At 41.0% G+C, this 24,570-nt stretch overlaps 1 protein-coding gene across 2 annotated transcripts in view; it reads right to left on the bottom strand.

Annotated features, from left to right (window-relative positions):
• PRMT8 (protein arginine methyltransferase 8) overlaps positions 1-5,331 on the bottom strand; it is a 276,876-nt gene extending 271,545 nt beyond the window's left edge. The window contains exon 1 of one of the 2 annotated variants that reach the window (XM_073621240.1): positions 4,594-5,331. In XM_073621240.1, the coding sequence (XP_073477341.1) occupies positions 4,594-4,662 (69 nt within the window). In that variant the 5' untranslated portion in view covers positions 4,663-5,331. Of the gene's footprint in view, positions 1-4,130; positions 4,347-4,593 lie in introns of those variants that run through there. The other variant, XM_073621239.1, reaches the window with a different exon arrangement.
• Positions 5,332-24,570: the final 19,239 nt, after the last annotated feature.

Here is a 24,570-nt window from a genome sequence, read left to right as displayed (position 1 = left end):
AACATTTAGTTGATATTAATTATATATGTTTCCTTTGTATTTCGAAAGCTGTTTTTTTTTTCCTTTTTTTGTGCTAGTGACCGGCATTAGAGGACTACAAGCTCCTCCCACTGATGTTTCCCTGCAAATGGGTTGGGAAAGAACTGGGTCACATCACAACTGTATATCGATTATAAAAAAAATGTACTTCAATTTTTTTTAAATAAAAATAAATACAGTGCCATCATCCATATACATAAAGAGAGGGAAACGTAAATAAACAGTGTGCATTTAGTATCACTTTAATGTTATTAAAAATTACCTTTTCTTTTCAATCTGCAGCCACAAATATTTCCTGCAAAATTCAATGCAATATGGCAACCTGTATGCACTTTGTATACCATTGGTGTGCAGACACCCTTCCTCCTCCCCAGAAATATCAATTCTTGCTTGTGATTGTAATTGGCTCACTAAGATACAAGTAAGATTTTAGGTACACTTTGGCATAGGAATTTCAGTTTTCATGAGGTATTCCCCAAAGTTAATTACATCTAAAGGGATGCAGACACTGCAGCTTTTCTCATCAGAACACTAAGGCCGCGTACACACGAGAGGACTTTTTGGCAACAAAAGTCCGACGGCCATTCCGGCGGACTTTCGTCGGACTTTTGAGGACTTCCAACGGACTTTTGAACGAACGGACTTGCCTACACACGATCACACCAAAGTCCAACGGATTCGTACGTGATGACGTACGACCGGACTTAAATAAGGAAGTTGATAGCCAGTAGCCAATAGCTCCCCCAGCGTCGGTTTTCATCAGTCGGACTAGCATACAGACGAGCGGATTTTTCGACCAGACTTAAGTCCATCAGAAAGATTTGAAGCATGTTTCAAATCTAGAGTCCGTCAGATTTTCGACTGGAAAAGTCCGCTGAAGGTCCGATGAAGCCCACACACGATCGGATTGTCCATCGGACCAGTCCGGTCGAAAAGTCCGCTCGTGTGTACGCGGCATCAGAATGCACCAGGTAATTAGAATGATCCAGACTGTCCTATTCAGATTCAGTGTAGACTCACACTACCCACAGAGAAACATGTTTACAATGCAAGGTACTGTTTACATTATTTTTCCCTAAACTCTAATGGAATGTCACAAACGCAAAAACGCAGGTTTGCACAAACGCCTGCGGAGCAGTGCAGAAATATGCAGATATGTTGCATTTGTTCGCATTTGTCCGCACTGTTCTATCCTTGCAATTGTCATAGATGATCCAGAGATCTTTTTAGACATGTGCATGATGAAAAAATGTGTTTTGTTACGTTAAGATTCATTAATCTAGTTTCGTTAAATTATTCTAGTTTCGTTAAATTCGGTTGATTCGTTCAATTCGTATTCGGGATTCATATTCGGAATTGGTTTTATGTCTTTTTCAAATTTTCTTAAAATTTACAGATTTTTTTTGATTCAACGCGATTTTTTTTTTTTTTTTTTTCCAATTCGAATATGACAAAGTGAACAAACAAAAGAAAAATCTTCATCAAATGATTACAATGACTCTTTAAATCACCTTTTGCTGAACTAAAACAGCATTATTTCAAAATGGTACTCTAATAAAACACACAGTCTTTGATTTTAGAAACATGTTTACAGTCCGAATTTGACTGGAACTCGATGTAAAATTTGATTCGAATTTCAATTCAAATTATGGAAATTCGGATGGATTTTGTTTCGGTATTCGGAGCATTTGGTAAACTTTGTTTATACTGTAATTCGGATATTCAGATATATACGAATCTCCAAATAATAAAAAATGTGTCTGAATATTTATTCCGAATTAAAGGAACCGCACATGTCTTTTTTTACTTTATACTCATGACTTCATACCCCTCATATAATCTTTATAAATATGGTAGCTTACATCACATGTACAGTCCCTTGATTATATTTGAATACAAAGTCCATCTATTTATTTAACGCACACATGTTTACACTATAGATCTATCGCATCAGTCTGTGTCCCTGAAGGAGCTTACAATCTCATGTTCCCATTACACACATAGTCACACACTCACTTACATACTCATGGGCCACTTTTTGGTCAGATGCCAATTAACTTTTTTGACATGAAACTGAAACCCTCTAACAACAATTCATCAGGAGCTCCATATGACACTGAGTCAAACTAGCTAGGTAACACATGATAAGTGCACTACACATGATTATAAGGCAAACATTGGTTAAAGCTGAACTACAGGCAGATTTAAAAGGCAAAAATGAATGCAGCTCTGTAATCATAAATACATCCCTAGATGTACTTTTTTTTAAATGCCATCTTAATGTGACTTGTTATCGGCATTTTACAATCTCTATACAGCAGAGCTCAGACCAGGAGAGGCAGAAGCAACACAATGAACCAATAAGTTGTGTTGCAGTGCAACGAGCATGCTGATAATAGGAGAGAGCAGAGTGAAAGAGATATGAGCTCATCAGTCTGCTTCATCTTCTTTTGCTGTCCTCTAACAGAGTTGGGAAGGGGAAAGGACTGGTAAGTGCAATTGAAACTTTAGCAGAGAAAGATCAGATCCGCTGCTTGACAGAACTGTGCTAAGTGGCAGAGCTGTGAAAATCCCAAGCTGAATTCCAGGGAAAGTAAAATCCCCCCCCTTGCAGCACAGCTACCCCCACACTGCAAAGGTTAAATGCTCATTTAAATCTAGGGAACTGGGAACAGCAGTTTTACTTTTCCGATACCCTCTTCCCGCAGGCTACTCCATGCTACAAGACAAGTCTGCCCCTGCAGTCAGCTGCGGGTGTAAACTGACATGTGTCCAACATCCAATCCGGGGATGGGCATTCATTCCCCTTCCATCCAGTGGATTGAATCAGATGGCAGTCGGGTGTAAACAGACAGGTGGTCTGTTTACATCTGACCGCCCATACAGGAGAGCAGGCCATGTCCGTGTCCGCTCTGCATAAGTGGAGAGGACAAGGACCCGTCATCTGCCTGCTAAGTGGGGATCAGTGGATAAATCCCCTTCTGCCCAAGCAGATTGCAGCTGGAGTCTGCCCCATTTGGAAGGACCAGCGTCCTTTCACTCAACTAGAAAATAGTAACTGTTGTCCGGATTTACGTTTTTTTATATAATATATATATATATATATATATATATATATATATATATATATATACTGTGTATAGTATATACATAAATAATAATTTATATATAATATATATATATATATATATATATATATATATATATATATATATATATGTGTGTGTGTGTGTGTGTGTGTGTGTGTGTGTGTGTAAAATTTTACTAATAGAACGCGGACTTGAATCACATGTATTGCTGTCAAGATGGTATACCCCAGTCTTTTGTCCCGTCAAAACACTGACCATAATATAAACCTTATTGTACCTTCCTCCTGTTGCAGACTCTGTGATGTGTACTTCTTTCTTCCTGGAATTCTTCATATCATCTTCATGATGCACACGGGATGCCATTTCTATAAGTGTGCGCAGTGGTCTACTTCTACACTATGTATATACTGTATATAGTATATATAGAATGTAGTTAGCTTTAAATATCTGTGTAGTTACTGTAGCTTTAAATGTGAATATATGGCAGCAGCTGGCTATATACCTGGTCATACACCTGATGACTGCATTACACATAATAATGAGACAAAAACTAAATGACATGTTAATAAAAGGTAATGACACCATACATCATACATCAAGAGGGGTGCCTTATAAAGCCCCAGTTCAGTTATTACACCAGAGACCCCCACCATCCAGAACTTTATGAGTGACACCTGAATACCCAGCAGCAATTTGTATGAATACACAGCACATATTTATATCCCTATAATGGCACATATAGTACATAGAATTGCATTATACTTGAAAATGACTGCATTCCACTCGCACAGCTCTCCTAACCGATCACTCAATGCCCTGACTATTCAGCAATGCCTGATTCCAACACACCCCATGTAATTTCATTAGACCTGAAAATACAGTATATGATTTCATTATACCTGAGCACTCATTCCCCCCCCCCCCCCCCCCCTCTGCTCATATTACAGCCTCTCATCACTGCCCCCACCACCCCACTCACACAGCCCCTTGCTGCCCATTCACCTTAACTCCTTCAAGGGCACAGCATGCCAGTATAGCTGTCTGGGTAGCTGGCAAGTGGATGTCCTCCTCCATGCTGCTAGCATCAAGCATCACTCCTAAAGCAGAGTCTTTATTATGCTGTCACATTACAGATTACCAATGCAGCTTAGAATAGAGTAAATGTGCAGGAAGCATCACATAGATCCAGCCCTATTACAGCCCATGGCACGTTTATGCAACAACAGCAATGCCTCTGCAATGCAAAAAAAAAAAAAAAAACCCTTTGATCGCAGACAGATGACAAGTCAGAGGATGGAGATGGGTGATCTGGTGGTGTCCAGGAGCTGAGATCGCTCCATAAACAGTGAGTCGGCCACTGACAGCTCTATAGAAGAATCAAAGCCCAGCACACATGCCCACGTTTGCCCTCTCCTAGCTGTCCCTGGTCATGCCAACCTTACGACCCCCCCAAGACATCACCTACCTCTACATTCTCAGCTTCAGCCATCTTCCTCCTTAGGAGTAAGCAGCGGGAGGAGTGTTTAATTCCCATAAGAGCCAACTCTTTTTTCCCCTCTTTACTAAGCTTGTAGGGTGCAGATATAAAAGATCATCCGAAAAATAAAAGCCAAGGTACGGTAAAGGTAAGCCTAGCCAACCGCCACTGTCCAGCACCAGGCACAGGGGGACAGCTCCTCCACTGTGAAGTTTGCCCACAAGTTGAAGTTCTTTAACTAGTCAAAATAAATAAATAAATAGTATCAAAACGAGGAAGTTCTCCAAGATGATCCAAACCTGAGGTCATCGCACAAGCTTTGGGGACATCAGCATCTTGAGATAGGCAAGTGGAGGTTTCAGCATACTGAGCAAGAGCGAAGAGGAAGAGGCAAGCCCAGCACTAGAGTCAGCGGAAAGCTTATGGGACAAGTTAGGAGGAAACCCAAATAACCTGTATAGGAAAGGAGAAGGAAATCCTCGGGCTCACTCCTCTCTGCTCCTGGATATTGCTCAGTTTTTCCAATGCACTGAACTTTTATTTATGATCTTCACTTGCTTGTTGTAATCCAGATGAAACTGTGTCGATTAGACATAGATATATATATTTTTTTCTTTCTGGGTCAGCCCATTAACTCTTTCAGTTCATCCTCTTGCTGATTGGAGAAAGGATTTTTTTCAAGCCCCTGTAGCTTGCTTTGGCTTGTCTGACTTCTTTTCAATGAGAAACTCATATGCACAAAAGAGAGAGAGTGGGGGGGGGGGGGGGAGTGCCTATATAGCATCAGGCGGTATAAAGAACAATATCAAGTGCATTAGAATAGAGTGCAGTGCCCTCTAAGTCAGCTTCTTCAGAGCGAACATCACTGCACCCTTTTCTGCATAACCTAGTGAAACTAATATATATTGGCTTCAGGGAAGTTTTACAATAACATGCTGTGTGTGTGTGTGTGTGTGTGTGTTATTTGTGTATATGTCATATAGCAGGATTGGGTTTTGTGTTATTGTTTCAGGGTCACAAATGCTAAGTATAGTCAGAGCTAGGATGGTGCTCTGATTTCTGTGCAGCAGATTGAGGTCATCTCATATATAGAATGAAAGCATGGTCATATTGTTTCAGACACTGGAGTTGGGGAACTACAAGTCTCAGCATGTTGGGAGCCACAAGTAGGATACTATGTCAGAGAAATGTAAAGATTTGGTTTTAAAGGAAACCTTTTTGTATAGAGTTGGAAGCTGTCATGCTTAGCTTCATTCAACAAAATACTTTTTGCCTGTCTGTCATAGCAGGTTTCATGTTTCAACATATTAAATCAGAACTGGTAGGTAGATAGAATAAGAAACTCTGCCCACTTGTTCTGGGTTCTGAGAAAAAAAAGATCTTTCTTTCTTTCTTTCTTTCTTTCTTTCTTTCTTTCTTTCTTTCTTTCTTTCTTTCTTTCTTTCTTTCTTTCTTTCTTTCTTTCTCTCTTTCTTTCTTTCTTTCTTTCTTCATATTCGTCAGGAAAATATTGTTTTTACAAGCAAAGATTTACTTTAAAGTGTTTGTTAACCTAAAAAAAAATGATCCTGTTCCTTTAAAGCATGTTATACAGCAAAGTGCTTGTGCTGTGAAATTTGGCCCCTTGTAACACCTAAGAAACTGGGCTGATCCTGCCAATTTCTGCCCTCCCCTATGTAAACTGACCATGGTATATCATGGCTGCTGTGTCCTGACACTGTGGTCAGTTTACGTGCCTCCGTCATCCGCTTTCTGCTGTCCTCCTCTCCCCCCTCCCATCCCTGCCAGTCCGCTCTTGCCCGTGCCCGCCCCCTCCCCTCCTGCTGCTGAAATTACAGTTTGTTTTTTACACTATTCTCTCTGTTTAATTATGTAAGGTGCCCCTGTGTCTGTGCTTTGTAAAAATAAGCTGCTATATACCTGATTTCTCTCAGCCTGACAGCTGCAGTGGGCAGCTGTCCTCCTTTCTCCTCCTCCCCTTCTGACTAACGTCCACGGGGGATCCTTGGACCCGCCCGCTGCAGCTGTCAGGCCAAAAGAGCAGAGAGCCGGCCAGTCACGTGAGTGATGATCAGTGCTTGAAAATAAGGTATATAGCAGCTTATTTTTACAAAGCACAGGCACAGGGGCACCTTACATAATTAAACAGGGAGGATAGTGTAAAGTGTATATAGTGGCTTAACAGCCACTTTAGGGCTCCTCATTCCTTCCTTTCATTTTCTTCCTTCCGCCCTTCCCTCCTTCCTTCGTTCCTTCCTTCCCTCCCTTCCTCCCCTTTTTTTCCCTTCGTGCCTTGCTTTTACTTAATTTTACCATTTACGAATACTATACTATATTAGCAAAAATTGGAAATTTTCAGTCAAGTCAGTTACTCAGTGTGCATTAAAGTCTGAGGGTCAGCCTATCAGCCCAGCAACTGGTATTTTTAGGAGGAGGTCAGCAATCAATGAAAGGAAGGAAGGATGGAAGAAGGGTCATTAAAGTCCCACTCTGGGAAATTTGAAAATCCCTCCTTGCAGTGCTGCAAGGGTTAACTGCTCATTTAGTCTATGTGAGAGTAAAAACATTTTAACGTACCTGGTCCTCCACTCCCTCAGCAGATGGCACTCCCCCCATTGTTCCAAACGTGGCCTGTCCCTTCATCATGTCCAGTGCTGGGCTAAGGACCCAGCATAGATCATAGATCTTGATGTTGTCAGGACTTTAGACCACTGGAGAGTTGGGGAGAAGAGCCTGTGGGGGGCAGTCTAGTAGATCTTCTTTTCTATGTCTCCTAGAGCTAAATAAGCAGATAACCCTTGCAGTCCCACTGCAAGGGAGAATTTTTACGTTAACCGGAGTTGGGTTTAAAGAGAACCATATACAGTATCTTTTAGACACGGTTCTCAATAATGCTCTTCTTTCTTCCATCCTTTCTCACTTCTTTCTTTCCAATTTTGCCTTTTAACCACTGTATCTAACATATAAAGTGAGTTAACACGGTTGGAAATTGTAAGCTTGCAGCTCATTGTTCTCTGCTCACACCAAGCATAAGCTTGTACTGTGCTCTCTGTAAGGGTTGCAACCCCTTCAATTTTCCTTCATGCTTTTGTTAACAATAAGTTGAAAGGATATTTTGAAAAATGTCTGAGATCTTCACCACATAGCGGCCAAATCTTCAACCCCTCTGTGTTTACTCAGCATCTACAGCACAAGGAATCCGCCAGGCAGCCGTGACACAATGTAAGAACCTTGCTCCGTACATTCCCCTTGAAGGCACCAAAATTCTCATTGCCCGATGGTAGAAACAACAGTGTATCAAGTTATAGATTAATTTAAGATAAGTCTGTGACAGTGAGTGGTTGGTGTCAGCTCAAAGGAATGTGTTTGTATTCTTCAGAATTAATCACATTGTGAAAGTCAAGGTCATTGTCATTGCGGAATAAAAGGCATGAGTATCAATATCTCCGAGTCACAGCTATTTTCTCAACACTCTCACAGATAATAATTGACAGATTATTGATAGGTTTTTGATGATACTTTGTACATGGTTTTCAATGGATGTATAGTAGGAAAAGAATAACATGTTAGCTGGCCTTTGACCTGACCGAATTGCTGCAGATTGAAGTTTATCAGAGTAAAGTGTGCAGGAAAAATTCCACAGATCTGAGATTATCCCCTAACACTTCCTGATGTCAAGATCTGCCCCCACCCAACTGCTCCACCATCTTATTGGCTGGCAAGGTCACCCTTCACAGCGATGGGCTTGTAGGGAAGTTTGGTAGGCTAGAAGTACATCCTGATGTAGTTAAGGATTGCCCCTGCCCAACTACTGCACCTTCTTATTGGCTAGCTGCACTGTCCTTCACAGCGATGGGCTACTAGGGAGGTTTTGGAGGCTGGAAGCATTTTCTGATGTAGTCAAGACCTGCACCTGCCCAACTACTGCACCTTTTTATTGGCCAGCAATGTCATCCTTCACAGCGATGGGCTAGTAGGGAGAATTGGGAGGCCGGATTCACTTCCTGATGTAGTCAAGATTTTCCCTCTCCCAACTACTGCACCTTCTTATTGACCAGCAAGGCCGTCTTCACAGCGATGGGCCACTATGGAGGTTGGGAGGCTGGAAGAGGTGAGCCTACACTCAGCTTTATTCAGAAGTGTTAGAATTTACAAATCATAGTGTTTAAGGTTTTTAGACTTATGCTACAATCATCATTAACATCAATATCAATTCCAATGGCTCTGTCGATACGTCTCTATTTCATAAACCCACGGAAGGGAATACAATTTTACATGCATCCAGTGCACACCCTCGCCCACTGGTACAGAGCATCCACTTTAGCCAGTATCTGCACCTAAAAAGGAATTGTTTGGATGATCGAATGTTTCAACAAGAAGCTGATCTCCTTCGCGACACAGATTACTGGACAGGGGTTATAGGCCAACCTGCCTCAAGAAGGTGAAATCTAGATCAAGGAATGCACTTTTGTTTAATCGTCCTATACCCAAAAATGCAGATACGGTTAAATTTATTACTACATATTCTGACCAATATTAGACATGAATAGACACTGGCATTACTATCCAGTGACCCCCACCTTATGTAGATATATCAAGGAATACCCTGAGATTACATATAAACACTCAGGATCCATTAGAGATGTTTGTTTAAGAGACACTACACCAGACACCAAATAAAACAAGGAGAAATGCCAGGCACATTTAGATGAGGCTCCTTTGACTAATGTGATCTACTAATGGAGGGTCCCTCAGTCCAGCTTCCTAATGGATGTACGCACTCAATCAAACACCACGTTTCATGTCATACTAAAGGGATAATTTATAAAATACTATGCCAATGTGGTGCCTTCTACGTTGGCAAGACAATCAGGCCATTTTGGAAGCGTATGAAGGACTATTTTTAGCATGCTATAGCTGGGATACTGGATACCCCTATTGGACACCATATAGCATTTAAACATCACTATTATCTCTATGTCTTTAATTCTTTGTATTTGCAGCTCTGGATAGAATACACAAAGACCCTCGAGGGACAATTTTGATCAGAGGGTATTATTTAGAGAGGCTAAATGGATATTTGACCTAAAAGCTACAACTTTTCCAGGTCTGAATGATGTTCTTAGCTTCAAATCTTTTTTTATAAATCTCCTATTTGCAGCAATTACCCCCCCCCCCCCTTTCCCCTTTTTTTCTGTTTCTTGTCTTTTTTTCTTTTTCCCTTGTTCCCCTTTTTCCCTTTTTTCTTTCCCCTTTCCCTTCTATCAACTGTATCCTGATCTAGCTCTGTTACTCATGCACGGTTAGATTGAACTATTTCATATGTTGTAAATTACTATTGGTACAATTAGCCCCATATATGTTGAGGCGATTTAAAAATAGTAATTTAATAAATGTTTGCCTGTACTTCTGTTTGCCTTCCCTGGTTGGTGTGTTCCCCAACAGTGGGCATTTAATTCATCAGTTCATCTGCGCTGTAGTTTGCAACTTAGTTTTATGGGATGGCCAAGTTTTCCTCCTAATACTTTCTCCTTTCCTGTGTCTCTCCTACGGTCGCTGCTGGCTGCAGCTTGTGATGTATGGTGGATGGGCTGATCCATATTTTGTGGGATTGCTGTCCCTGTGTTGAAGGGAGGGCAGGTTGCCTACTCCCCTTTCACTTTGTCGTCTGGCATAGGGGCAGGTTATGGGCTTTCTGCGGCCTCCACACCCATGTAAGGGCGTGTCTGTTTATTGGATAATGGGCTTTTGTATGTAGATGACCGCTCCGCCCCATGACGCCGCTGTACACGCTGTTTGGCTGCGCCGTGAGGTCATGGCTCATGCCCGTGATGAGCGGTGGCATGCATGGACATCTCTTATGGCTGGGAGATACCAAGGTGTACGTTTATCAAACAGAGATAATTTATATCATTTCAGTTCTCAGCAGTTCGCAGGGAAAAGTCTTCTCCTCTGGCACCCTGTTTATGAAGCGGAGAACATTTGTTCTCAGAAGGAGAAGAGAGGTGAAGTTTTTCCTCCGAGAACACCTGAGATCTGTGTAGAAGGAGGTGGGCTCCCTGTGATCTCCTGAGACACCTGTGTGATTACAGAGCAGCTGAGGTTTAAAAGTGAAACCAAAGTTAAAAAGACCATGTAATTACATGAAAATAATAAGCATTGGTGCTTTTTTTGACTCACAGTTTTTTTACAAACATTTTGGCACATTTTTAAATGTGTATTTTGGCCCTTTATTTACACACATTTTGCTTTTAACATGCCGTACTTTTTCAACGCACATCTGGTCGTGGGTTTTTTTATTGTGCATTTTTAAACATGCATTTTGGCCCTTTAGTACACATTTTGGCACAGGTTATTTTAACACGCATTTTGGTGTGGTTTGTAACGCACATTTTGGCGCTTATTTGAGCATGTGGTTTGACACTTTAACGTGCACATTTGCTAGCCACTTTTGGGGTGCCATTAACAATTAATGGCACCACAAGCATAAGCATAGCATGCATTTTGCATGTGTTTCCGGAATGCACACAAAAACACAGGTAAAAAATAAGCCAAAATACAATACAAGTGCTTTCTCTTTTTTTTTTTTGCAAATTTTTTTATTTGAAAATGCATTTTCTAGTGCAAGAAAAACTCACGGGGAAGTGGACCCTTTACAGCCACTGGAATAGTCCCATTACAATAATGCACATTACTACAATGCACAAATGCACAGCAAGGCATGCACCATGGTGCACTGCGTTACTGTGCCATTGATTTTAAATAGCATCCCAACATTCTGTACAGTAGCGGTCAGCATACATCACACCACAGCACATTAAAAAAATGCATGTTAAGGTGCCCTGAGAGCCTATTAGAAATCAATGTACTTACTTAATGCAGCACATCATAAGGCAATGGTTAAAGCAACTTGAAGTCTGAATAGGCCTTTAAAAAAAAAACCTGTCCTTGGGAAAAGAGTAATGCCCTTTTAGCAACTGTCTAAAGAGTATACACTTAAAGGTCCAGTCACACTATGTGCAGTTACTTGCGTTTTTCTGAACTGCAATGACACATAGAAAACCATAGTTTTCTATGTGTCATGTTCACAACAGAATGCTGTGTTTCTCTGTGTTTTATAGCAGTGCAAATTTATGTTTGATTAATATCACACCCCAACACACAGAAACACGTCACAATGCACTGCAACACAACTCACCTCTCATCAAAAAGAACAGGTCAGGAAACATGCCTTTGAAAAAATAATATATGCAGAAAAATGCGCATACAAACACATGGAAACGCACATAAGTGAACATAAAACCACTCAGAAATCTGCATGGAAATGTGCAGAAACACACCAAATGCGGTGCACTGCAGGCGCGTTTTTATGTGTTGTAGTGTGAACGGGCCCTAAGGGTGCCTCAATGCTCCAGTAATTAGGCCTTTAGTCCCATTCACATTCATACATTGTGGGTACAGTGTGCTGTAAGCATGTTTTACATCCATTACCGCTGACCTTTATGTAAAGCAGAAACTGCTTCAAAGATGTAGCAAGCAAATAATAGAGATTTCTTATTTTTGAAGCTTAATTCTGGTAAATTTAAAAGCACCACTTAAAACAGTTATGTACTGACTGTATAAAAAAAAAATAAATGCATATTTAAACGCAGCTCACATAAGAAATGGAATCTATCTTGATACCAGCCTTCTCTAATCCATTGTACAATAGAATTCCAAACCCTTAAGCCTCGTACACACGATCGGATTTTCCGACGGGAAATGTGTAATTACAGGCTGTTGGCGGAAAATCTGACCGTTTGTACGCTCCATCGGACAATTGTTGAATTTTCCGCGGACAAATGTTGGATGGCAGGCTTTAAAATTTTCTGCAGACAAATATCTGTTGTTGGATTTTCCGAGCGTGTGTACACAAGTCCGTCGGACAAAAGTCCAAAGTACAAACACGCATGCTCGGTAGCAAGGATGAGCCAGAAGCCGTCGGTCTTGTAAACTAGCGGTCATAATGGAGAATTAACATTCGTGACGTGGCAAATTATGAAATCTCGAAATGCATCACACAATTCTCTTCCTCTTTAATGGGATAATAATGAAGCTGCTTTGCTGGTGATACTGATGGAATTATTGCAAACTAATTTTCAAAGGCATTTTTTTCTAGAGATATCAAGAATATTATTATTATGCTTGTTATTTTTTTTTTGGTGCAAGTTACCACAACACCATTATCCTGCAGTTTTTAAGATCAAAGGTACAACTATGTTGGTGTCCCTTGTTAATTTTATATTGTATTTTTTTAAATGTAACTGCCTACTCCCAAACTGTCATTTGAAGTAAAACACATAGCCAAGTATTATTCTCCACAATTTTTTATTGTGCATTTAAAAAAGAAAACAAATAAAATTAGACATGTTATCTGCCAATAGAACTTAACCAAAAAGTGCATTCTATGCAACCAAAAATATAGAAAGTATACCAAATCAAATCATTATTCACCTAAAAAATAAAATAAAAGCCTCATGCATGTGTCCTGGTTCTTAATATAGGGGGTCAACAATGCCAAGAGTTGGTGAAAGCAGGGGTCCCTCATCCGGAGATAATTCCGAAAATCTGGATTATTCTCCTGGAGCTCCCGCAGCAAAGGCATATGACATAATTGGTCAAGATTAGTAAAGCAACCAATTTTTGGTCCAAGAAATCCTCCTCCTCCTGTTCCTGGACTGGACTTGGGTCAAAGCAATAACTTCAAGGCCAATAATAAATAACACGTTATCTCCTCCGATTCCGCAACATGTCTGGTTGATGAACAGTCGTTCAGAAATGAACTGAAAAGCACAAAATGAAAAGCGCGAATCAACACTCACCAAACTTCTACTAACACAAAATTAGCAGAAGGAGCCTAAAGGGTGGTACTAAAGAGCTGAAAAACCACGTAGCACATCACTACGTTCCTGTTTGTTGGCCGACAATTGTTTGCCGTTTGTATGCAAGACAAGTTTGGGGCCAATGCCCTTCGGACAAAAGTCTGAGGTTGTCTGAGAAAAATCCGATCATGTATGACTTTATCAGTTATCTGCTGTTTCTTCAATGCCCAGTCACAAGCTGGGGACAGGGGAATGACTAAGCCGAGTTGTTTAACTGCAGTAATGTAAAGTAAAGTCAGATCACCAACAAAGTGCAGTAACCCCCAATAACCAATCTTGTACTGGTGTGGCTTCAGCAGGGTGAATTCTGATGGATTGTTAAGGGTTACAGTGCTTAAGAATTATCACTTAAAAGGTAAACTCCAGGCACAAAACTTCTTATCTAAATATATTTTTAATAGCTACAAAATTTTGTGTTCACCAAATGCTTTTGCAGAACTAGTTATCCTGTAAAAGTAGGAGTGCCATCCTCATTGTACTGTACATAGACTTTGCAGAGAGCAGAACTGTGAAAGGTGTCCAGTGGATCCCACCTACTAAACGCTTGCAGAAAACTACACGAGGGGCAGATACAGGACCAGTCATCCTGCACAAGTAGAGAGGACAGCAGTGACTGGTCTGTACTACAGGGAGCTCCTGCACAGAGGTAAAGCACAGTTGTTTAATGTTTAATTACTTCCCATAATTGGAAGAAATACACAAAGGACATAGGTTAAAGAAAGAATACAAATAGCTCTTCTATTTAGATAAGATATTGTTTAGCCATGGATTCAGCTTTAAGAATAAGAACCCTTACTTTAATAAGGCTACAGAGGGTGGAAAGGATTCTAATGAAATATTGATCTCAGCTGATGTCCCCTTTAACCATGGTCCACAACAAAATGCCATTTAATCATACCATCCAGTGTCCAGGCAGTCCCAATAATTTGTTCCCATGAAAGGATCTCAGGCAATATCTGGATCATAAACTGCTGTAAGCCTCTTATATCGCATCTGATTGTTTTTATCCCCAAATGTCATCTGCTTTTTATGCAGGATGAAAAATCAATTTATGAAAGAAAACACATCAACGTGACATTCTCTGTCTCTGCAGCTTAAAGATGGAGCAAGCTCAGCTTTCAGGTGCATGCAGAATGGACTTGGACCTCAGAGAATGACATTGTCACACCTCTGATGTGTTATGCAGGACAGCATTCTGCTTGGTGACCTTATTAACCAAGAAACTGAATAGATAATTCTGCAGGATTTATTGTCACAATGTATGACTTCCATTAGCTGTTCACAGTACCATATTCTGGTACAGAGATAAGGGAACCAAACCTGGCAAAGCTGTGTTCGACTGTGTAAGTCTGAGGGTATCTGAATTCTGATTTAAGTTTATACAATGATGATTAATTACATTTTTATAATATTTTAATTGTTTTTATAGGAATAAAATGAATGACCCGTACACTAGCCTACACGTTTAGGATCTTTAGGCGTTTTGTTTGCCAAAGCTCCTAAACTCAACTCCATAAAAGCTTATGTGTCTATGTACACATAGGGGGTTATTTACTAAAGGAAAATCCACTTTGCACTGCAAGTGCACTTGAAAGTGCACTGAAGGTGCACTTGGAAGTAAAGTCGCTGTAGATTCAAGGAGGACATGCAAGGAAAATGGCATTTTAGCTTGCACATGATTGGATGATAAAATCAGCAGAGCTTCCCATCATTTCAGATCTACCCCTTAGATTTAGAGCGACTGCACTATCAAGTGCACTCTCAGTGCAAAGTGGATTTGCTTTTCGTACATAACCCCCATAGGCTTTTAGCAGCGTTTAGGAGCTGCTGCATTTAGGTGAGCTTTACCTCCCTCTCCTGAACATGGAAGAATCGCTTTCAGGATAGGAACGTATTGATTGCCTGCTGTGGGAAATTGCAAAACACGGCAAAATCGCAGCAAAAAGTGACGTGTTGTTGTGATGTTGCTGTGTTTTGCATTTTCCCGTGGCAGCAGTAAATGTAGACCAGTGTACATGAAGCCTTAGTGTTGCATGCATGTGGGATAGTAGCCCTATAGCCATGAGGCCTTCAAGGGTCCAAGTCCCAAGCTATACAGGAAATAGTCAGTTTGTCCTAAATATGTTTTCCACTTTATTATTGTTTTCCAGGACTGGCCAGCAAAAATGGGTCCTGTTGCCAGTAGGAATTAGAATTAAAAGGTATCTAAACCACAAAGAAAAGTTGAATAGAATCAGTGGCTGCATTCGTTTTCAATGTAAAACCTTCTCAGCATTTTAGAAAATTATCTTGCCAGAAATGCAGTGTCTTTGTCACTTCCTGTGAATTTAACTGATATATCAAACAATATTATCTTAGTAGTATTTTGTCAAGAAAAGATTGCAACTGCAGTTCCAAGTTTGTGTCCATTTTTGAGGTTTGATGAGGAATACAAGTGGACTCAGCACCCAATATATATTTTTTATGTTTATTGTATGCTTACCAATTAAGGCAAAAGTGTAGCACCAGGTATTTTTTTGTCATAAGTACGGTAAGACTCCTGGTAGACACTCTGAGGGCTTCACCAGATCATCTTAAGGACCAATTTAACATTCTGCTTCACAGTCCTGGCTTTATCAGCATGGCTCTTGAAGTCCACATTTTGAGAGGCAGGGGAGTCTCTAAACTGGGGATTCCTAGAATACTAAAAGCTAGGAAGTCTACTTCCTGCAAGGTCTATCAGCAGACATGCAAGGTATACTTTACTTGGTGGGAGTCTTGGGGCGTTCCATCCTAGGAGTTTCTTCATGAGATGAATGCTCTTAGGTCTATAGCTAGGCCTGGACCAGTGTTTGGTTCTCAGCCTTATTAAAGGTTAGGTTTCTACCCTTTCTATTTTTTTTTGATTTGTAGGCCTTAGCCTTTCATTCTTTGATTAAGACCTTTGTACAGAGCGTCTCCAATGTACCTCTCCACCATGTAAAATGCACAGATTACCCTGATGTCAAAAATACATTCCTAAAATAAATTATTTTAAAGAAAATTGAGTATTTAGCTTTTAAATTGGTGCTATAAAATATTTATTTTTTTTTAGCTTGTATAACTTAAGACAACTTGTACCATATAAAAGTATATAAAACATTGCAAACTTCGATGCCATAATAAAGTAAAGAGTTACAGCTGGGTGCTACAATGACATGGAAATGAGACACAGTTTTGGCAGAGGTCCATCGAATCTGGGTGATACTTTTGAAGGGTTTTGGTGTTAGCTGATTATAGTTAAGGGACAGATTTGTTTTACTTTATCTTGGCACATAACACTTGGCTGTACAATATGATGGAGCTTAATATAGAGGTTGATTCAGAGCCGGTTTTTCAATCGAACATGTGGCACTGAAAGCGCTGATATTTTTTTAAGCTGCACAGCATAGATCTAAAAATGAAATTTGGAAAACCATAAAATGAGAAAATATGAAATATGATCTGTTCGGAATAATAGCAGCACTGTACAAATCTTCACCATTATAGCTGATCATGTTTTTAGTTAGCGTTTATTAACTCATAGTAGCCATTCAAATTTATTTTAGCATTTCACAAATGACAAGGCTATCTATCAGCTGCTTTTGGGTTGTGAACTTTAATATTTGCCCTATTAGGTGAAGGCACCAAGTTTAACCACTTCAGCCCCGGAAGGATTTGCCCCCTTGCTGACCAGAGCACTTTTTGCGATTCAGCACTGCGTTGCTTTAACTGACAATTGCGTAGTTGTGCGACGTTGTACCAAAACAAAATTGACGTCCTTTTTTTCCCACAAATAGAGCTTTCTTTTGGTGGGATTTGATCGCCTCTGCTGTTTTTATTTTTTACGCTATAAACAAAAAAAGAGAGTCAATTTTGAATATTTTTTACTTTTTGCTATAATAAATATCCCCCAAAAATATATAAAAAACATTTCTTTTCCTCAGTTTAGGCCGATATGTATTCTTCTACATATTATTGGTAAAAAAAAAAATCACAATAAGCGTATATTGATTGGTTTGCGCAAAATTTATAGTGTTTACATTATAGGAGATAGTTTTATGGCATTTTTATTATTATTTTTTTTTATTGGTAATGGCGGCAATCTGCAATTTTTATCATGACTGCGACACTATGGCAGACACTTCGGATACTTTTGAAACTATTTTGAGACCATTGTCATTTATACAGCGATCAGTGCTATAAAAATGCACCGATTACTGTGTAAATGACACTGGCAGGGAAGGGGTTAACTACGAGGGGCGATGAAGGGGTTAAGTGTGTCCTAGGGAGTGATTCTAACTGTGGCGGGGATGGGCTTCAACACACAAGACAGCGATATCTGCTCTCAATGACAGAGAGCAGAGATCTCTGTCATGTCACTAGGCAGAACGGGGAAATGCTTTGTTTGCAAAGGCATCTCCCCATTCTACCTCTCCTTGACATGATCATGGACACCAGGCGGACATCGAGTCCGCGGGACCCACGGTCATGGAGAACGAGGCGCACTTCTTAAGGGGGACGTACCTGTACGCACTTTTGCCCACCCGTGCCATTCTGCCGACGTATATCGTCGTGCAGCGGTCAGGAAGCGGTTATAGCCTAACAGCCAACTGCTCCCTTTTGATCTGTAAATATGTAATTTGAAGTTTATGTTTATATCTGTTTGAGCTAAAAAAAATACCTGTTGATCCCACCAGAAATCCAGTGTTGTCCTATGTACTCTGCAGTGTTATGTCAAGCAGTTATCAGCCCTGCCCAGTTTTCTGAACTACAGACCCCCTTTTATGTTATGGAGAAGACATTTCCCATCCTAGGGTGACAACGGAACTTCTCCATAGTACAATAAGTGAGTGCTTACACCGTTGATCTAAGGATTGGTAAGCTGCAATATATTACAATGCTGTTTTTGCGTATAGATGCACTTTGAAACTTAACTAGATTACCATTAAAACACAATTTTACTTACACTATCTCTCGCTACTGCAGGCTTCCTCCTCTCTGTGCAACCTGTCCCCTGAAGCTGTTCTTCTATCATCTGTCTATCAATCTCAGATGTAATGCAGGACCCAGTAGTAGACCCATTGGAGGGAAGAGGAGAGTACCAGTTGTCAGGGGAGTGAGAATAAGTAAAACTGCTTTTTAACAGCACCCTAAGCAAAAATAAGCATTTAACCTTGCAGTGAGGGGGAGCCCTACTGCAAGGGTAGTTTTTTAAAGTTCAGCTTTAATTATACCTTCAGCTGTAAACAAGTGCAAGGGTACATATTATACAATCTAAAGCAGGGCTCAAAATTTCAAGTCCTGAGCTACTAGCCAAGCCTCAAGGGTTACTCGCCACCAGTTGCCCCGCCCAACCCCTACACTGCCCTGCCCCTAATTCCGCCCCTAAACATGTCCTCATAAATTATCTCAAGAAATGACACTTAAATGTTTTATGCAGAATTAAGTTATAAAAATAAATAATAAAAAACAACTTTATCCATGCCCACCAAAGCAGCCTGCCCATGTCCACCAATGCAGCCTGCCCGTGTCCACCAATGCAGCCTGCCCGTGTCCACCAATGCAGCCTGCCCATGCCTAACAATGCAGCATGTGTCCACAAATGCAGCCTGTTCCTGCCAATGCAGCCTGTGCCGCCAATGCAGCCTGTGCCCACCAATGCAGCCTGTGCCCAACAATGCAGCCTGTGCCACCAATGCAGCCTGTATCCAAAAGCCTACCTGTGCAGGGGAAGAGAGAAGAGAGCCACCGCCTGGATGATCAGAGCGCGGGGAATATAACAGCTTTCATTTAAATAGCTGTGTATTCCCCGCCATGCGCCGTCACATACAGCCCCTCCCCCTTGTCCGGGGAACTTTGATAGACAGATCATCTGTCCCAGGATTGGACAGGTGATCTGTCCATCAAAGTGCCCAGACAAAGAGGAGCGGCTGTGTGTGACAGCGCGAGGCAGGGAATACACAGCTATTGAAATTAAAGCAGTTATGTTCCCTCACTCTGATCATCCGGATGGCGGCTCTCCTCTCTCTTCCCCTCCGATCGCTGGAAGAACAGCTCCCAGACAACCCGCCTGTCAGCGGTGCTTGCCCCCCACTCCCAGACAGTCCTTCCTCGCCAGCCCTCAAAATCCACTCGCAAAATGCGAGCGGGCGAGTGGAATTTTTGAGGGCTGATCTAGAGTATTAGAAAAAATAGGATAGAAAGAATATTTTTTAAGAAAATAAGCTATTGAAATCAGTAGAAACATAGGTGTGCCCAGCCTATTGCATTAGGGTGTGCATCCCAAACCTCAAACACGCTGAAGCATAGTAAACTGTGATAACTTTGCTTCTGTTTGTGAATGAACATAGTGAATGAGTGTGATCACTGTGTTCATTTAGAAAAGGAAGGGGCCGGTAAATGACATATTGACTAGCCCTTTCCCACACTCTCCATCTTGAAACATTCCCCGCAGCAGCCGAGGGAGAAGAGGGAAGCCTGGGCAGCAGGGGGAGTCGGTACTGCACAGAGTGATTAGGGTGTGCCCAGGCAGACCTGGCACACTCCCTGCACATGCCTATGAGTAGAACACAAACAAAAGAAGTGTCAGGGACCCTATCTCTCCACAGTGACTCACCTGTTGATGATATCCTGCTCGTCGGTCCTGCCTACTTAAGCCACCCAGCCCAGATAATCTCTGCCTTCGCTTTGGTCACATCTCTAGTAGGGACGAGCTTCGTGTTTGTGTCGAACCCATGTTCGGTCGTTCGCCGAATTACGAACGATATGGGCCATTCGCGCCAAATTCGAGTGGGGCGTCACGGCCCGTAATTCACTGCGGCATCGCAGTGCATTGCTGGCTGATGATTGGCCAAGCATGCACTATGCTTGGCCAATCACAGCACTGTCTGTACAGAGAGCCGTAAATGGCCAAAGCCAGGGTGGCTTTGGCCAATTATGGCTCAGGGGGTTTAGTACACGCCCGACACTATATAAGGCCGCCTGCACGGCAGCCCTGTGTAGTGTGTTCCGGCGTTGAGAGAGAGATAAATAGACAGAGAGACAGTGTCATTTGATTTAAGTTAGATATAGTAGGCAGGCGAGTCACTTACAGTGTATTGTATATATATATATATATATATATATATATATATATATACACACATCCTAGGTGTTGTGTATATATATATATATATATATATATATATATATATATATATATATATATATATATATATATATACACTGTATTCAGTTTAGCTAGATCCGTTCCTGTTATTCTTTTCCTACTGCTGACAGGCAGGCAGGTGTTTTTACAGTATTTACAACTACCTGAAGAAAATTGCTGGTGTTCTTCTGATCCTATTAGTCCTATTAGCTACAGTATTTACAGTTAGTGTAGTGCGTCCTCTGCACAGTGTGCACCTAAAGCTACCTGAAGAAAATTAGTGGTGTTCTTCTGATCCTATTAGTACAGTACCGCAGGCAGCTGCAGTATTTACAAGTTAGTGTAGTGCGTCCTCTGCACAGTGTGCACCTAAAGCTACCTGAAGAAAATTGGTGGTGTTCTTCTGATCCTATTAGTATCGCAGGCAGCTATAGTATTTACAAGTTAGTGTAGTGCGTGCTCTGCACAGTGTGCACCTAAATCTACCTGAAGAAAATTAGCAGTGTTCTTCTGATCCTTTTAGTACAGTACCGCAGGCCGCTGCAGTATTTACAAGTTAGTGTAGTGCGTCCTCTGCACAGTGTGCACCTAAAGCTACCTGAAGAAAATGAGTGGTGTTCTTCTGATCCTATTAGTACAGTACTGCAGGCAGCTGCAGTATTTACAAGTTAGTGTAGTGCGTCCTCTGCACAGTGTGCACCTAAAGCTACCTGAAGAAAATTGGTGGTGTTCTTCTGATCCTATTAGTATCGCAGGCAGCTATAGTATTTACAAGTTAGTGTAGTGCGTGCTCTGCACAGTGTGCACCTAAATCTACCTAAAGAAAATTAGCAGTGTTCTTCTGATCCTTTTAGTACAGTACCGCAGGCCGCTGCAGTATTTACAAGTTAGTGTAGTGCGTCCTCTGCACAGTGTGCGCCTAAAGCTACCTGAAGAAAATTAGTGGTGTTCTTCTGATCCTATTAGTATAGTACCGCAGGCAGCTGCAGTATTTACAAGTTAGTGTAGTGCGTCCTCTGCAAAGTGTGCACCTAAATCTACCTGAAGAAAATTAGTGGTGTTCTTCTGATCCTATTAATACCACAGGCAGGCAGCTACAGTATTTACAGTTAGTGTAGTGCATCCTCTGCACAGTGTGCACCTAAAACTACCTGGAGACAATTGCTGTTGTTCTACTCCTATTAATACCACAGGCAGGCAGCTATAGTATTTACACACCTCTATGTGAAGAATTTAAGAGAGAGGAAGCTATTCCATAATTAAGTTAAGAATAACCATATCTAGTCTCAAAACTGCATAAATTAGAAAAATGAATTCCAAATGTGTAGTCTAATAGCATGTGAAACTGCTCATTCATCAGTGATGAGACAGACAAAAACAATCTCAAAAGTATATAAAAAATAATAAGTAGTGGAAAATTGTGACAAATAAAGTGATGATTTAAAATATCCGCATTTCTGGTGAAGACGAGATATAAATGACAAACTTAGTGATAATAAAATGTCCACAATTCAAGTAGGCGGTATGGCCACCAAATAAAATCTGGAGATGATCTAGTCCCAGTGATATATCATGCAGATAAAGCGAATTCAATACAATGCAGATGATACATTAATATCTCCTCCGTAATAATCCGAATCAACATAAAGGGATAAGGTACTCTTACCGACTTTGATGGACTCACAGGCCGTTGGCGGTGAGTCAAAAGGGCTTGCACTGTCTTAGGATGACAGTATAGGAGTAGACCATGCGCTGGTAAACCTCTTCCTTCAGATAGGGGACCAGGATCCTGCCCGGATGGTCTAAACGATCACCGTCCTTGTCAGTATTGGTAAACCATGTATAAAGAAAGAAACAAGGAGCCTCCACATGGTGTAAATCCAAAAATTCAATTGGCATTTATTTGATCAGTCACGATCATTGAACAATCCATAAAAATATAAAAAAATATAGTAGAATCGATTCCAATAATAAAAGAAAGCAAGCGTGGTTTGGGTGGCTGGGTACAGCAAGGAGACCCGACGCGTTTCGTCTGAAAAGACTTCGGCTGGGGTATATGCCATCCTGCCACCACCACGCTTTTATACATATGTTAAAATAATGACCCATAAACAGCTGTTACAGCGTCGCGCGCTCTAACTTCCTGGATATCTAGCGTGCGTTCCAATCACGGTCATGTGTTTCCACGTAATAGCCAATCAAGGGACAGATCCGCCTCTACCAGCCAAGCCTCAATGTGAATATCCTATCCTAGTGCGCTCTCACTGGGTCGGAGTGTACACTCACCAGTTACCCGCCCAGTGTATATCGTCAACGCGTATGACATGCACGTGACCGGCGTCACGTGGTAGCGTCTGACGTATCATTGGGTATACCTCATCGCGCCAACCCGGAAGTAGGAGCACATCACTAAAGCTGTTGGAGCGCGTTTGCGTTCCAAATGGATCATCGAGGACGGAAGTGATTTGAATAGAGTAAATACGGCATTCTAAACAGTCCGCCATACTAGTAAATAAAAATTAAAGTCCGAAATTAAATTTAATATGTGAAAAGTAAATTTATCTAAACTAGAATATCAAATCAAATCAGGAAGTCAGTATGCATCGCAATTAGTAAGGAAAAAGAACTGTAATAAAGCATATGTCTTATAAATAACCATCTTGGTTCATAGACATGAATATAAGGCAGGAATTAATAATACCTATCTAAATCCATGTCCAATCACAAGGCGTATGAAGCTAGTGTAACGTTAACCAAGTAATGAAGCATGCTAAAACGCACACATATCCACAATTAGCAGATTTGATTGATAAAAAATAAAAAAAATCAAAATAAAACTGACATTAAAATATTAAAAAAGAATTAGAACCAGGACCTAATAATTCTGAACAAAATGGGACATAGCTTTTCTTGAGCAGTACTCAAAGGAGCGCTTAGTCCCAAGAGGTCTAAGGTGGAATATCCACCCCCAACAGGGAGAGCCTGACCTGGAATCTTGGTTTCGCTACTTTAATGAGGCAGGTATCTCCTTGCTGGGGTTCCTGATTGAAAGGTAACGTCTAAGGAAGATAACCTTGGACACAGAAATCAAGGAAATCAGAGATAAGCTCCTCCCACACAAAAAACTAGCTGAATATAATTCGCTCTCTACTAATCTCAAAGACCATTTAGAGAAAGAAGAGCGGGAACAGAGGGTCAAAAAACAAAAGAAATATACGAGAGACATCTGTGACTACAAGAATGGGTGTGTGTTCAGTTGGCAGGATAAAAATCCACCAATTACAGTTCCCGAGACGGGACAGGTACCCATTATAAATCCAAACTCAGCCCCTTTGGGTTCACAACAACCAATGAACAGGACTGAACCCAATATACAGGAAGTATATTATCCACCTAATAGACCCTATACACCCATATCCCATCGGAGGAATTCATCCTCCCATAATGGGGGAAGGGGTAGAAACAACAGAGGTAGGGCTAAGGGGAATAGAAACCAGAGACCGTATTATGACCACCATAGACAGGATTCATCCCCCTGGAGAAGAAATAATGATCATTATGATCAATATTCGGACTATCAATATTTCCAAAGAACCCCAGTTCATACACAGAATAGGTTCTCACCTCTTAGAGAAAGAAGATATAACGATGATCATGGTTCCAGATACCTTCATTCAGATAGGGATGATGGATACCATACTAGATCTCCATTTAAAATACAATCAAAATTTACCAGGCCCCTCCACACGGGGGGATTTTCACAAAGAAGGGGAAAGCCATATAAGAAATCCAAATCCTGGCGCGGCTCCAGAGGGGGGTGGCGCGCCAGGAAAAAGAAAACGTTTATAAAAGACAGTGGTATTTTCAATTTAAGTAATGTAGAACTAACTAAGGCTG

Source organism: Aquarana catesbeiana, linkage group LG03 (genome assembly GCF_042186555.1).
Source record: "Aquarana catesbeiana isolate 2022-GZ linkage group LG03, ASM4218655v1, whole genome shotgun sequence".
Lineage (NCBI taxonomy): Eukaryota > Metazoa > Chordata > Amphibia > Anura > Ranidae > Aquarana > Aquarana catesbeiana.
This window is presented reverse-complemented; position numbering and strand designations above follow the sequence as displayed.